This window comes from Mirounga leonina, unplaced genomic scaffold, assembly GCF_011800145.1.
Source record: "Mirounga leonina isolate KUSES-001 unplaced genomic scaffold, KU_Mleo_1.0 Mir_154, whole genome shotgun sequence".
Taxonomy (NCBI): Eukaryota; Metazoa; Chordata; class Mammalia; order Carnivora; family Phocidae; genus Mirounga; species Mirounga leonina.
Window position 1 is genome coordinate 34,885,523 of NW_023270389.1, and position 12,845 is coordinate 34,898,367.

The window sequence follows — 12,845 nt, forward strand, 5'->3', positions numbered from 1 at the left end:
GGGGGGGGGGGGGGGGGGGGGGGGGGGGGGGGGGGGGGGGAGGTAGTTTAGATGAGGGGCCAGGAGGCGGAGCCTGCACAAGGGAGTGTTCCAGGCACGAGTGGCAAAACCAAGGCCAAGTTTTGCCTTTATTATATATCCAGACTGAGAGCATGTGACATCTGTGTGTGAGAGAGAAGGCTGTCATCGTCGGGCCCATTAAGTGGGGATCAGAGGTGGGCCAGGGCAGCACTCACGCGGACCCACGGGTGGCTGTCGGCCCCCGACTGGTGCACACGCACACACCCGCGGCGTGCAGGCTCACTGGGGCCTCGGGATAAGAGCTGTATCTGCAGTGCTGTGTGGGTGAGGCCACGTAGAGCCTCTCTTCGGTGGTTTATGGTGGGTTGTTGTTAGGTGGTTTGGATTTTTTTTTTTTTTTTTTCTCTTTTAAGACTCTTAAAATTGCCTCTTTGGAAGATTAGCTAAAGATGCATTCACTGCCACCCACCAGCCCGGAAGTGAATTTCCAGCAGTCCTGAAATCTGGTCCTTAGTTGTGTCTTTGATTGCTCCCCTTAGCCAAGGATTTTATTTGCCACCTGCTGGAGAAGGACCCGAATGAACGGTACACCTGCGAGAAGGCCTTGAGGCACCCCTGGTGAGTGAGGACGGGGTGGGCTCTGGACCCTAGCCTTGTGGTTCCCCAGATACCACGACAACTCATTCACGTGGTGTTTCCCCAGAGTCTGCTTGCCCTGAGCTCTTTACTCTTACAGCACGCAAGGAGCACAGACGTGTTTATCAGGTCCCGCTAGAGACGCAAACAGCATTGAATGAAGTGGGTTCTGACCCACGAGTGGCCGCTGTGTCTCCTAGTCAAGGGCAGGAGACAGACTCAGCCAGGCCCTGTCATCAGTACTAGGGTGCAATACTCAGTACTAGCTACCCAAGAAGCACCCAGGAATGGGCAGCTCTGCCCTGTCCTTAAGAGCATCATTTCACTGTGGGGTCAAAACCTGTTCTAAGTGAGGTGATTTGTGAAGAATCACAAAGCAACCAATCAGTAAAGTGAGTAAATAAATCTTACAACACTTTTTACATGCTGTACGCCTGTTCAAGATTCACAACAGCTCCCTACCTCCTACCACAGCAAGCCTAGCTTCCTCCGCCTTTTCAGGTTTTCCCTAATCTGGCCTGACCCTTTACCTCCACCTTGATTTCCCCAAATTCCCAACATGCCTCCTCTGTTCCAGAAAGGCCTCAAAGCTGTATTTCTCTTCCTGCCCTCCCCTGCTCCCTATCCCAAGCTCTTTCCAGCCTATATCTTGGGTCACACCATTTTCACCACCTAGAATGTCTTGCCTCTTGCCTTGTATGTAGCATCCCTCGGGATCCAGAGCAGTTTCTGCCCTGCCCTGAAGCCCTGGGTCCTGCAAGCCAGGTATACCTCCTTACCTCTCATTAGCAATTACACATTAGCTTACCATGAATTACTCAAGTCCATGGCATGGAACAAGGCTCCACGGCTCCACTGGAAAGCCCCAGGGATGAGGGTCCCATCCGTTACTTCTCTGTGTCCCTAGTACCTCGAAAGTACTGTGCCCCGTGTGGCAAGTATCTGAGGAACACACAGAGATGGATGACCAGCAAGAGGGCAGCCTGTATCGGGTGGCCTCACTGAGGAAGGCTTCCAGGAGGAAGCACGTTCTGAGGACAGTTTTGAGCTAAAGGATAGTGACAACCCAAGCACCCTCTGACACAGGGGCTGGAAAGCTTATTCTGGAAGAAGCCAGAAAATAAGTATCTTAGGCTTAGCTGGCCATACTGTCTATAGGGCAGCTACTCAGTCTGCCCTTGCAGCATGAAGCAGCCATAGGTCATACCTGAATCAATGGACGTGTCTGTATCCCAGGGAGACCCGGTTACGAAAACAGGCAATGGGTAGATTTGGCCCATAGGTCACAGTTTGCCACCCTTCCATAAAGCAAGACTATGGTTTTGCCAAAGCATGGGCCCCATAATGACCTGCCCAGGGGGACAGAGGAGCCCTGGTTCCAGCCCGTTCCTGCCGTGGGCCACCCTTCTTCTGAGGCACTCCATTCAGCTAACCTGGACCTGCATGCACAGCCCCCCTGCCCAACCCCGGGCTGAGTTCCCACAGCCCCCCACGAGCCAGGTGTCCCTTCTACACCCACAGGATTGATGGAAACACAGCCCTCCACAGGGACATCTACCCGTCAGTCAGTCTCCAGATCCAGAAGAACTTTGCCAAGAGCAAGTGGAGGGTAAGTTGCCCTTTGCAGGGGGTAGGCAGGCTGTTCCAGGCCCCTGGAGGCTGAGCTGGGGCAGGGCTGGCGTAGGGGCTTTCCCCGGGGCTTCCCGGCTCACACTGGACCTCCCTGGACCCTCTCTGAAGTGAGACGCAGGCACATCAGTTTCAAGAGGCCAAGGCTGCGGGGCAAAGGGAAAGCTTGAGCCCCGTGGCCTTCCGAGAATGGAGAGGGTCAGAGGCTGGTGTGGTGTGTTCCCAGCAAGCCTTCAACGCGGCCGCCGTGGTCCACCACATGAGGAAACTGCACATGAACCTGCACAGCCCAGGCCTCCGTCCGGAGGTGGAGAACAGGCCACCCAGCACTCCAGCCTCAGAAGCCTCGAGACCCAGCCCCTCTGAGATCACCATCACCGAGGCCCCGGCCCTGGACCAGAGCGTGGCCCTTCCCGCCCTGGCGCGGCTCCCCTGCCGGCCCCCCGGGGGCAGGTCCCTCAACTGCCTGGTCAATGGCTCGCTCCGCATCAGCAGCAGCCTGGTGCCCATGCAGCAGGGGGCCCTGGCCGCCGGGCCCTGCAGCTGCTGTTCCAGCTGCCTGAGCATCGGGAGCAAAGGGAAGTCCTCCTACTGCTCAGAGCCCACGCTCCTCAAAAAAGCCAACAAAAAACAGTACGTATCTTCAGCCAGACACACAGGCCTCACCCTGCTCAGGCAACGGGGCTGAAAGAAAGTGGCCAAAGGGAGCCGGCCCTGCAGGGTGGGAAGAGCTCTGGGTCAAGGGGCCAAGGGAAATGCCTCCAGTCCTGTCCCTATCCCTAACTGTGTGGCTACCGGCCAATCAGTCGATGTCTCTGTTTCTGGTTTGCTCATCTGTGAGATCATAGCTGCCTGCCCAGCCTACCTCACCAAGCTACTTAAAAGTTTAGTGAAGCAACGGGAATTATAAATGCCTGCAGAAAACCGAGTACATGTCAGTGGGGTGGGGGGCACTAGATTTCTGGAGTTTCCAGAACCGTTGTATTTTGGGGGGAAAAAGTGGGGCTTCGTTGTCATCTTCGTCCTTTCTGCAAGGGCTTGTACTTTTGGAACCTGACAGAGGGGAGGCCGAGTGGAGGCCACAGGCACGGAGAGCGCCCCCCCCCCCCAGCTCTTCTCCCTTCCCCAAACACTTCACAGCCCCCCGCCTCATTTGCTTTCCAGGAACTACAAATCAGAGGTCATGGTGCCAGTTAAAGCGGGTGGCGGTTCCCACTGCCGGGCGGGGCAGACTGGAGTCTGTCTCATTATGTGATCCCTGGAGCCCACGCCTGTGTCAATTTTCAGGTGAGGCGACAGAGGTGGGAGGGCCAGGACAGGGGGCTGTCCCAGAAGGCCAGCCCCATCACAGAGCTGAATGAACGGGGCTGAGGGGCGCCGGGAGCCGTAGGCCCACCCCCACCCTGAACCCCTTTCCTCTGCAGGAGAGACGTGCAACTCTTCTCTGCCTTCCCATCCTGGCGTCCACCCTGCAGCGGGAGGAAGGCGGAGCGGGCAGAGCAGGGCCTGGCAGGAGTTTACGGTGAGAAGCCCTGGGCTGCTACTGCCTGGGGGAGACCCTCCCAGAAGGCCCAGGAGCGAGCCCCCAAGGCACGGAGGCCTCGTTGAAGCTGTGGGCAAGAGGAGCGGTGTCCACCCACTTCCAGGTCTCCCTGACCTGCCTGCTCTGTGCCCCCACACCCCACGTGCCGTGGCTCTGTGCAGTGAACTAGGTAGCTCTCACCCGGGTCTGTGTCGTTTGTGATGAAAAGCTTCCTGGGCTGGCCAGGCTGTGTCACCTTCTCCGAGCAAAGCCATATGGAGCATCGACCCAGGCTCCCGCTCAGCACACGCTCCTGCCTCGAGGCGTTGGTGCCCGTGGCCAGAATGGGCTCATTAATGTAGTCGCCTGCCCATCTGCATGAATGACAGGCGGCTCCGTGGTCTGCCTGTGAGCTCTCAAGTTCCAATCCTTGACTCCACGATTAGCTCCAGCTGGCCCAGCACACCTCCCTCCCTGCTCCAGGCCAACAGCAGTACCACGGCCTTCCAGATGAAAAAGAAAGAAATCAAGGAGGAACTGTAAGGAATTCTTATCCCGGCCAGATGCCTCACCCACACCGGATTAAGTAAAAATTGGAAGTTGACTGTTTTCATTTCAGCTGGTAATTCTCATCCTGCTTCTGCTCTTCTTTCTCTCCCTGAAAATCAGGGGCATTATTCTTGTCCCTCCCTCGTTTTCTTGTACCCCCGCCCCCTCCAGCTTCATGTTCGGTGTTGTGCTCAATAAAATGGACATATTTTTCTCTAGGAGGCTTCCTTTCGTTCTTCCTAAAGTCAGACGTGGCCCTGGGACTTCTGAGCCTGTGTGGAATGGAAAGTGTGCTGGGGCCTTGGGGTCAGGAGGAACCTGGCAGGGTGGTGGCTGACACAGACTGAGAGCATAGCGTGTGCCAGGTACTAAGTGACACGAGTTGCATCTGTTGACTCGTTTACCCCGCACAGCTCCCGGGGTAGGCTCTGTTGGAGCCCAAGCAGTCAGGCTCCGGCATCCATTCTCCTAATGGCTACATTAGATGCTCTAGAGGATCGTGAATCTGAAGCCCCGCCCTCTGCCCTCTGCCCTCTGCCCTCTGCCCTGCCACATCTGTGACCTTCGGGGAGTAACACGGCCTTCTGTGCCTTGGCTTCCTCACTTGTCAAATGGGAACGGCAGTACCACCTGCATCATGAGATAACGCAGATGATGTATCTAGCACAGCGTTCAATAATTAACATGATTAATAATGATCAAGAAAATGTAGATAAAATGCCTAGCACGGGGCGCCTGGGTGGCTCAGTCGTTAAGCGTCTGCCTTCGGCTCAGGTCGTGATCCTGGGGTCCTGGGATCGAGTCCCACGAGGGGCTCTCTGCTCAGCAGGGCGTCTGTTTCTCCCTCTCGATCTGCCCCTCCACCTGCTTGTGCTTTATTTCTCTGTCTCTGTCTCTCTCAAATAAATAAATAAAACCTTTAAAACATTATTTTTTTAACTTTGAAAATGCCTAGCACATTGCACAGGCCGTGGTTAGCACACAGATATTCACGCCATTTCCGTATCTGCCCCCCACACAAATGCACATCCATTTGCAACTTCTCCTTGAGATCCCAAGAGACACAGAGTCCGCCTCTGGAGCTGTGGGAATTTGGACGCCCTACTTCCCTTCTCTGGATTTCTATTTCCTCATCTGTGAATGAGCAACTGGATCACTGCTCAAAGACGGAAATCATCTGGTCTCTCAAGGATGGGATCCTTTGGGTCCTGGGGCAAAGGGATCCAGTCCCCCTAAGTTTGGTTGACGAGCAAGCTGTACTGGGCCAAGTGGGGCAGCCTATGCTTCACATACCTCCAGGCCTTGGGCTTGAGCAGAGGAGCACCCAGGAACCCCAGGTGGGAGACAGGAACAAGTGACAAAGGTGTACTTAATGGGGAGATGGATCATTTTCTCTCTTTCAACCTCCAGACTTCTTTCCAAAGATTTTTATTAGGCTTTTCATTTGTACATCATGTTTTTGTTAAGTTTTGGTGTCCCTCCAGGATTCAGCCTCCATGGAAGATGAAGGGCAAGGACGCTGGCCGGCCAAGTGCACCTCCACTTGAGAGCTCCTCGTCACAAGGACACGGCCCGCCTCCACCCTCTCTGTCTCTCAGATGTAATTTCCCATCAGCTCCAGCTCAGCTGCAGCCCAGAATAATCTTAACAGCTGCACGCCAGGGGCCGTCCGGGCTGTGCTTTAGGCTGTGTAAGTCTCCTGGAGCCGGAAGGCATCCCAGCCCAGCCTGTCCTCCAAAAGTAGAGAGGGCAGATGAGCGGGGCTGGGGGCTACAGGCTGGTGCATCACTTACAGGTGGCATAGTAGAGCACACGCCCGTTGATGTGGTTGCGGATCTGCTCCACGTGCTTCTCCAGCCCCGTCAGGTCTGCCGAGCGAAGCCTGATGGCCTGGCTCCCCCGCAGCAGCTCCGACTCCATGTCTGAGGGCAGATGGGACAGCAAGGGGAGAAGGAGGAGCTGGTGAGATACCCAAAGACTCCCCAGCCTTCCTTCTCCTCCCACGACCTGGAGGCAGCACCTGCAGGAGAAATCACCTGGCAGGGGAGGGCTGGACACTGGGGCAGCTCCCTCCAGCCTCACAGCTCTCCACCCGTACCCCACTCTTAAGAGAAGCCAGACCTAGGAAGCCCCTACCCTCCTCCTCTGCTCTAGGCTCTCTCAGGTGTCCCAGACTGATGAGGGAAACCACCGGCATCAAGCTTAGCAACCTACGGGACACCTGGGTGACTCAGTGGGTTAAGCGGCTGCATTTGGCTCAGGTCATGATCCCGGCGTCCCGGGATGGAGCCCCGTATCAGGCTCCCTGCTCAGTGAGGAGTCTGCTTCTCCCTCTGCTCTTCACCCGGCTCTCGTACTCCCACCCCTCTCTCAAATAAATAAATAAAATCTTTAAAAAAAAAAAAAAAAAGATTACCAACCTATGACTACCGGACTCAGCTGCCATCCCACCGATGATCCTCAAGTGGGCACCATGGCCAGAGAGCCGGCTGGGGGACCAGACTTGCTCCGCACTTTCCCTTCCCCAGTTACCACTTCAGATAAATCTAGTCCCCCCGCTCTGATCCAGTCCGTATGCCACCATGAGATTACACGCGGAGAATGTGGAGGACTCCAAAGTGACCTAGTCCAGCCTGTCTCTCCTGTCACCCTAGGTGAGAGGCCTCTCTACCACACTCATGAGAGCTGCCACCCAGCCTCAGCCTGAACTCTTCTAGGAATAGGGAGGGAGCGCACTGCGTCACAAGGCTTCAGCTTTAGGCAGCTCTAGCTGTTAAAAGTCTTCTCATGAAGCCAGAATCTGACCACTTCTGCTTCCACCCAGTTGTCTCAGGTCCTGAGGCTGTGGGAATATATTTGCTCTGTCTCCCACATGGAAGTCTTTCAAATGTCTGAGGCCACACGTTCTCAGATTAAATCTCCCTAGTTCCTTCACCCATTCTTCACCTTCACCTGCTGTAATTATCGAGCCTTCTCTACCTCCCAACCCTGGCCACCCTCCCTGCGATAGGTGCAGGCTTGTCCGTCTCCCTTCTGAGGAGGGAGTAGCCACCACTGAATACCATCCGCCAGGTGAGATCCCCCCCTCGGAGGGTAACAGCAGTGTCACTGGCCTGACATTCAGCCACTGGGCACCCATATGGACCTGCGGGTTGACCAAATATTGAAACTTTAGCAGCTGCTGTTGTGTTCCCTGGTCCCCATCCCCAGGACCCCCATGCATGATCTTCCCCAAAATCCTGCAATGAAAGGTAAATTCCTGCAGACAGGTAAATGCCTGTTCCATTGCTATAGCCTGAGCCTTTTCTGGCTCGTAGATGCGTGACACACCAGTTACTAAAGATTTTTAATATCCCTGAACCATTACTCCTCTTACTTTGCATGCTTTGTATTTATTCGCTCTTTTGGCTGTAGCAAGACCCTGCTAATTTCCATGGAGCTTACATCACTCAAAACCCTTGGGTTTTTTTCGGTGACCAACAATTCATATGTGCTTATCACTCACCAGTTATGAAATGTTTTATCATTTTAGCAGTTATAAAGTGTTTTCAGGTACATTAGCCTCTGAGAAGCCAGGCCTCACCCGAGCTGTACTTGTGAGTTTAGGCCCAAATAAGCCCAGAGTGGAAGATAATACTTCTCTTTAATTTTACCCTGTTGGTTTCAGCCCATCCTTTTAGCCTTCTGAGATGGTCTTAGAGTAACTGGTTCTGTTACCTAGAGTATTAACAACCTATTGTCCACAGGTTTGAAAAACAAATTCTTTATCTTTGTGTAAAACATCGATGGACAAGGGCAGGGCGTGCACTGACCCAGCCCCTCAGCTCCTCCGTCCAGCTCAGCAGCTCACCCTTCAGGGACGGCCGGCCACAGCCTCCGATCTACCCGATCTACCCGTCGTCAACTTGCCTGCCCAACCTTCCCCATGGTGTCTACCTGCCTCACCAAACAGATTTTTGTCTGTTTCCTCTGAAATTCGGAGAAATTCTGTTTGTGGCATTCACTGGGCTCACCAGTGCAGTGACCCATCATCACATCTTAGAGATTGAGCCCAGTTCTTGGAAATCCCTGTTCTCCCATCTGAAGAACCTCAGAACCCTTTTGAAAACGATTTTTTATGTCTCTGCCATATTCAAACCTTTGGACGGTTCTCTACTGTCTCCAGGGCTAAGCCTACCCTCCTCATGCTGGCATTGAGACCAGCCACCTGGACCTGGCCACAGTGACTCAATGCTACTTGTCTCCCACCCGCTCTGATCCTCATCACCCCTCCTCTCCTGGTGGGTGCGCCTGCCCCCATCCCCAGAACATGTCTTGTTGCTTCCCACCAACCCTTTTTTTTTTTTATTCTTATGTTAATCCCCATACATTACATCATTAGTTTTAGATGAAGTGTTCCATGATTCATTGTTTGTGCATAACACCCTGTGCTCCATGCAGAATGTGCCCTCCTCAATACCCACCACCAGGCTAACCCATCCTCCCACCCCCCTCCCCTCTAGAATCCTCAGTTTGTTTTTCAGAGTCCATCGTCTCTCGTGCCCACCCACCCTGTCTTAATGTCCCTGCTTTTCCTCACAGCCTCCCCCGCAGGCCTACACATCCTTCCAGGCCTATGTCAAATCTTATCTTTTCTGAACATCACCTTCACTGGGCATTTCTCTCCAACAGAAATGTCTCTCCGCAGACTGCTTATTATGTGGGCTCCTATCACGGACCCCCTTGTGCTGTTAAATAGCTTCACGCATCTTGCAGGTGACCAGAAAAATGGCCCCATCTGGACTGCAAGCTCTTGAGGGCAGGACAAGTCTTACAAGTATCTCTGCATCCCCAACCGCCCCATCATTGTGCCTCTGACTTCCTGGATGCTTGGGAAAGCCCTACTGGTCTCATCCCTTAGCACTGCTAGCTCTGACAAGGGCGGGCCTCAGAAGCCCTGGGTTGGGGCCAGCCTCCTGGGATGCCCAGGAGTCCAAGCCCCAGGACCGTCCCCTCACCTTTCATCCTGTCCATCATCTCCATGGTCTCCCCAAACAGTTCCTCTGCCTCCGTCTTGACACTCAGGATCCGGCTGCCCTGAGCCCCCAGCATGGGGCTCCGACCCAACTGGTCCTTCAACTCAGCATATTTTTGCTTTATTCTCTCAAATCCCTGAAAAAGGTGAAACAGTCTGAGTGCCACCAGCATCATCATCATCCAAAGTCCTAAAGACCTTTGGCTAAAGCACTCAGTATCCTCCAAATCCACACACAGGGATGAGGAGCCTCCTGATACTCCCCAGTGGGTTGCTCTGGCCTATGAAAACCCCTAGGCCCCAAGCTGTATCTGACACTTCTTCTGTATTTCTCTCCCTCCATCTGTGGCTCCTGTCCTTTCCCACCTAACTCCCCACACAGTGCCAGGCACTTAGTGGTCACTTAGCAGTATACCTGGCAGCCTGGCCACTGTGCTGGGACGGGCCACGAATGCCAAAGTTCCTGGTACACTGGGGACCCAGAGGATGGCTCTCTGATCGCCTCTCTGACATAATTCTGACAACGATGGGGCCCAGGTTAGGCTTAGTCAAGACTGCCTCTCTGGGCTGGGTAGCCATGACGGGGGACAAGTTCTGGATTGGATGTCAAGGGACCTGCTTTGTAGGCGAGCTCTGGGCCTGGACAAAGTTACCCCCCCATCTGTAAACAGAAAGGGACTGGACTAGATCATTTGTAACACCCCTGAACCAGCTCCCCAGAGGCGGCCCGAGGTAAAGTCCAGATGCCAGGCCCGGTCAGGGTGAGTCCTGAAGCCCTTTCTGATGATTCTAGAATAACATGTTCCAATTGCTTTTGAGCCCAAGGTCTCATAAAGTGTAGAGTCCTCTCCTGCTCAGGACCCTCATGCTGGCTGGTGCTGCCCAGGACGACCTCCACCTGCTCTCACCTCCTGGGTGCTCAGCGCCTGCTGCTTAGCACCCTCTGTGAGCTGCTGGGCCCTCGCCACTTGCTCCTGTTGCAGCCTGGCCCTGCGGCTGAGCTCCTCCATCCGTGCCCGCAAGTCACCCAGCTGCAAGCCCATGCCAGCCGCCAGTCCTTCCGCCGGCCCCAGGACCTGCTGAACCTTGGTGGGGAAAGAGACCTGGGTTATGGTGGTGGGTCTCCTAAGCAGGGACCTCGTCGTCCTTCTGCCCAGGTCACCAGGCATCGAAAACTCTCTCCAAGCAGGACACCACTATTGTCCCCCTGCTGGTCCCCTATCTATCTGTCCCCTGGCATCCAGGCCCCCCCTCTCTCCAGCTCAGTTGATCTGCCCCCCAAGCCCCCCACCCCCTTGCTGCAGCTCAGAGCCCACCCCTGGCCTTCTGCACCCAGCCACGCAACCAGAAAACCAAGGGCTCAAAGCTGGGCCCAGAGCTCATAGTCCTCCCTCTTTAGGTCCCCTTCCAGGTCACTTTCTGGCATTTTCTATATCTTGTGCCTGAATCTGTCTGTTCATTCCCAAATGCGGCAGAAGGAAGCCACACCACCTCACCTCAGCAACCCTCTCCTGGATAAGCCGAAGGGAACGGCTGGTGCCTTGCATGGTGTCCTGGGCTTCCTGCAGAGCCACCGTGCCCTGCCGAAGGTTCCCCACCACGTCCTCCACCTGGCCCTCCACCGCGTGGGCTCGGCTCCTGCAGCAGGGGGAGGGGAAGGGAGATAAGAAAGAATGAGCAACCAGTGAATGAAGAGATGCATGGCTCCACTCACCAACCGGTTCAAGAGAATATTCTTCCCAGCCAAGACCTAAAAAGGGAGTATTAATACATAGCTTTTCCATCCTGGGACCCCACCGAACAGACACGAGGAGTGTGAGCGTTACGTCTGAGACACCCTTTGGTGTCACCAATATGGAAGACAGGGTCATGCTGAGGAAAGTTCACCCTGGACACTGTTTCTCACTTCACCACCCCCCAACTACAGTAAACACCCCTCCTGTCCCCCAGCCCTCTGCACCCCTCTGACATGTACAGATTCTTTTCCTTCTGCCAGCAGCCAAAGGAGTCAGAGAGCAAAACACCAGCCCAGCCCGGGGCAGGGAGAAGCGCGGGCTAAGGGCCCCAGGCCATACCTGGCCTTCTCAGCCTCCGCCTGGAGCCTCTGAGCCCGAGCAATGTCCTGCTTGGTCTGAGACAGCACCAGGTCCACACTGGGTAGCCTGGCGGCAATGGCCTGGATCTCATTCATCTTCCGCAGCACCGTGGCCGAGTCTGTGGGCAGCCACAGGGCCAGCACGGCCTCGCTGACCTCCTGGATGGTGGCCGCATCAGTGTCAGAGTCTGGAAGACAGCCGTCCATCAGACCACCTCCCCAAAGATCAGAGGTTTCTCCGAGCTGAGCAGCTCCAGGGAAGCACCCGCGTGCATCTCTGCCGCCCCCCCCCCCCCCCCCCACTGCCCGAGAAGCCACTGCACCCTGGCGGGGACACTCAGGTGCCCGTTCGCACAACTTCCGGGAATGCTGCGGGAGGACGATTGTGGGCACAGCTGTGGCAGCTAAGTGCCTGGGGCCACAGGAAACTGCAAGCTGGAGAGAAGGAGGTGGTGCCAGACAGCTGGGACTGAACAATGCCTGCAGCACAAACATAATCAGCCCTACGCCGGGGAGAGCGGCCAGGAACTGGAACTGCTTCCTTGGCAAGAAGACCCCTTCCACGCGCCCCTCCCCAGGCCAGCGTGCTCGTTTCCGCAAAGGCAGAGAGAGATCATCAGGTCTTTGCTCCAATGTCACCTTTCCAGAGAGGCCAACCGTGGCCACACAATCTAGAATCGCACATTTCCCCCTGAGCCAACACCCCTTACTCTCCTTCTCTGCTCCTCCTTCTCCCTATCATTTATCACCTCCCATGTGCCGAACCCGTGACTCATGGATCTGTTTTCTGTCTGTTACCCAGCCAGAAGCCCTATGATGGCAGGGACTGGGTGTCATCCATACCCCCAGCCCCAGCCACAGTGCCTGGCCCTCCAAGGCACTTGGTGTTTGTACAGTGAACGAACGATTCAAAGATCTCCAGACCCAGCCCTCCCCTCTACTCTTCAAGCAAACTGGGACAAGTCAAATGGCTTCTCTAAGCTCGCTTTCCAGACCTGTGAAATGGGTAATGATCCTCAACCTGAAGGGATGAAACGAAACAACCAGTCAGCAAGGATTTTACAAGCCAACTCCGGTCAGAGAGTAAGGTCAGAAGCACAGAGGTGGCATCTCCTCCCTATCTCTCCCTTTCACTTTTACAGATCCCAGGGACTGGCATGGGAGGGGAGGGGGCACCCGCCCACCCAGATGGCTTGCCCCGGGACTTGGGGCCAGCACGTGGGGAACTGAGACTGCAAATCAAAGCGGATCCAGTCCCTGTCCTCACAGAGCTCGAAACCTGGTGGGACAGACAGGCACATAACCAAGGAGGGCCAGCCTGAGTGCGGAGGATGAGCACAGGGTGCTCAGATGGCCACAGGAGGGGCGCCCTAACCCAG

General features: G+C 55.3%; 2 protein-coding genes across 13 annotated transcripts in view; one reads left to right on the forward strand and one right to left on the reverse strand.

Annotated features, from left to right (window-relative positions):
* Positions 1-4,575, forward strand: part of CAMK1G (calcium/calmodulin dependent protein kinase IG) — a 29,676-nt gene extending 25,101 nt beyond the window's left edge. For all 5 annotated transcript variants that reach the window (XM_035010448.1, XM_035010447.1, XM_035010450.1 and 2 more), the window contains 5 exons: positions 561-639; positions 2,179-2,266; positions 2,513-2,919; positions 3,451-3,573; positions 3,711-4,575. In XM_035010448.1, the coding sequence (XP_034866339.1) occupies positions 561-639; positions 2,179-2,266; positions 2,513-2,919; positions 3,451-3,541 (665 nt within the window). In that variant the 3' untranslated portion in view covers positions 3,542-3,573; positions 3,711-4,575. The remainder of the gene's footprint in view (positions 1-560; positions 640-2,178; positions 2,267-2,512; positions 2,920-3,450; positions 3,574-3,710) is intronic.
* Positions 4,576-5,260: 685 nt separating this feature from the next.
* LAMB3 (laminin subunit beta 3) overlaps positions 5,261-12,845 on the reverse strand; it is a 51,448-nt gene continuing 43,863 nt past the window's right edge. For all 8 annotated transcript variants that reach the window (XM_035010455.1, XM_035010454.1, XM_035010451.1 and 5 more), the window contains 5 exons: positions 11,447-11,654; positions 10,868-11,009; positions 10,280-10,456; positions 9,355-9,508; positions 5,261-6,279 (listed from right to left, as the gene is read on the reverse strand). In XM_035010455.1, the coding sequence (XP_034866346.1) occupies positions 6,143-6,279; positions 9,355-9,508; positions 10,280-10,456; positions 10,868-11,009; positions 11,447-11,654 (818 nt within the window). In that variant the 3' untranslated portion in view covers positions 5,261-6,142. The remainder of the gene's footprint in view (positions 6,280-9,354; positions 9,509-10,279; positions 10,457-10,867; positions 11,010-11,446; positions 11,655-12,845) is intronic.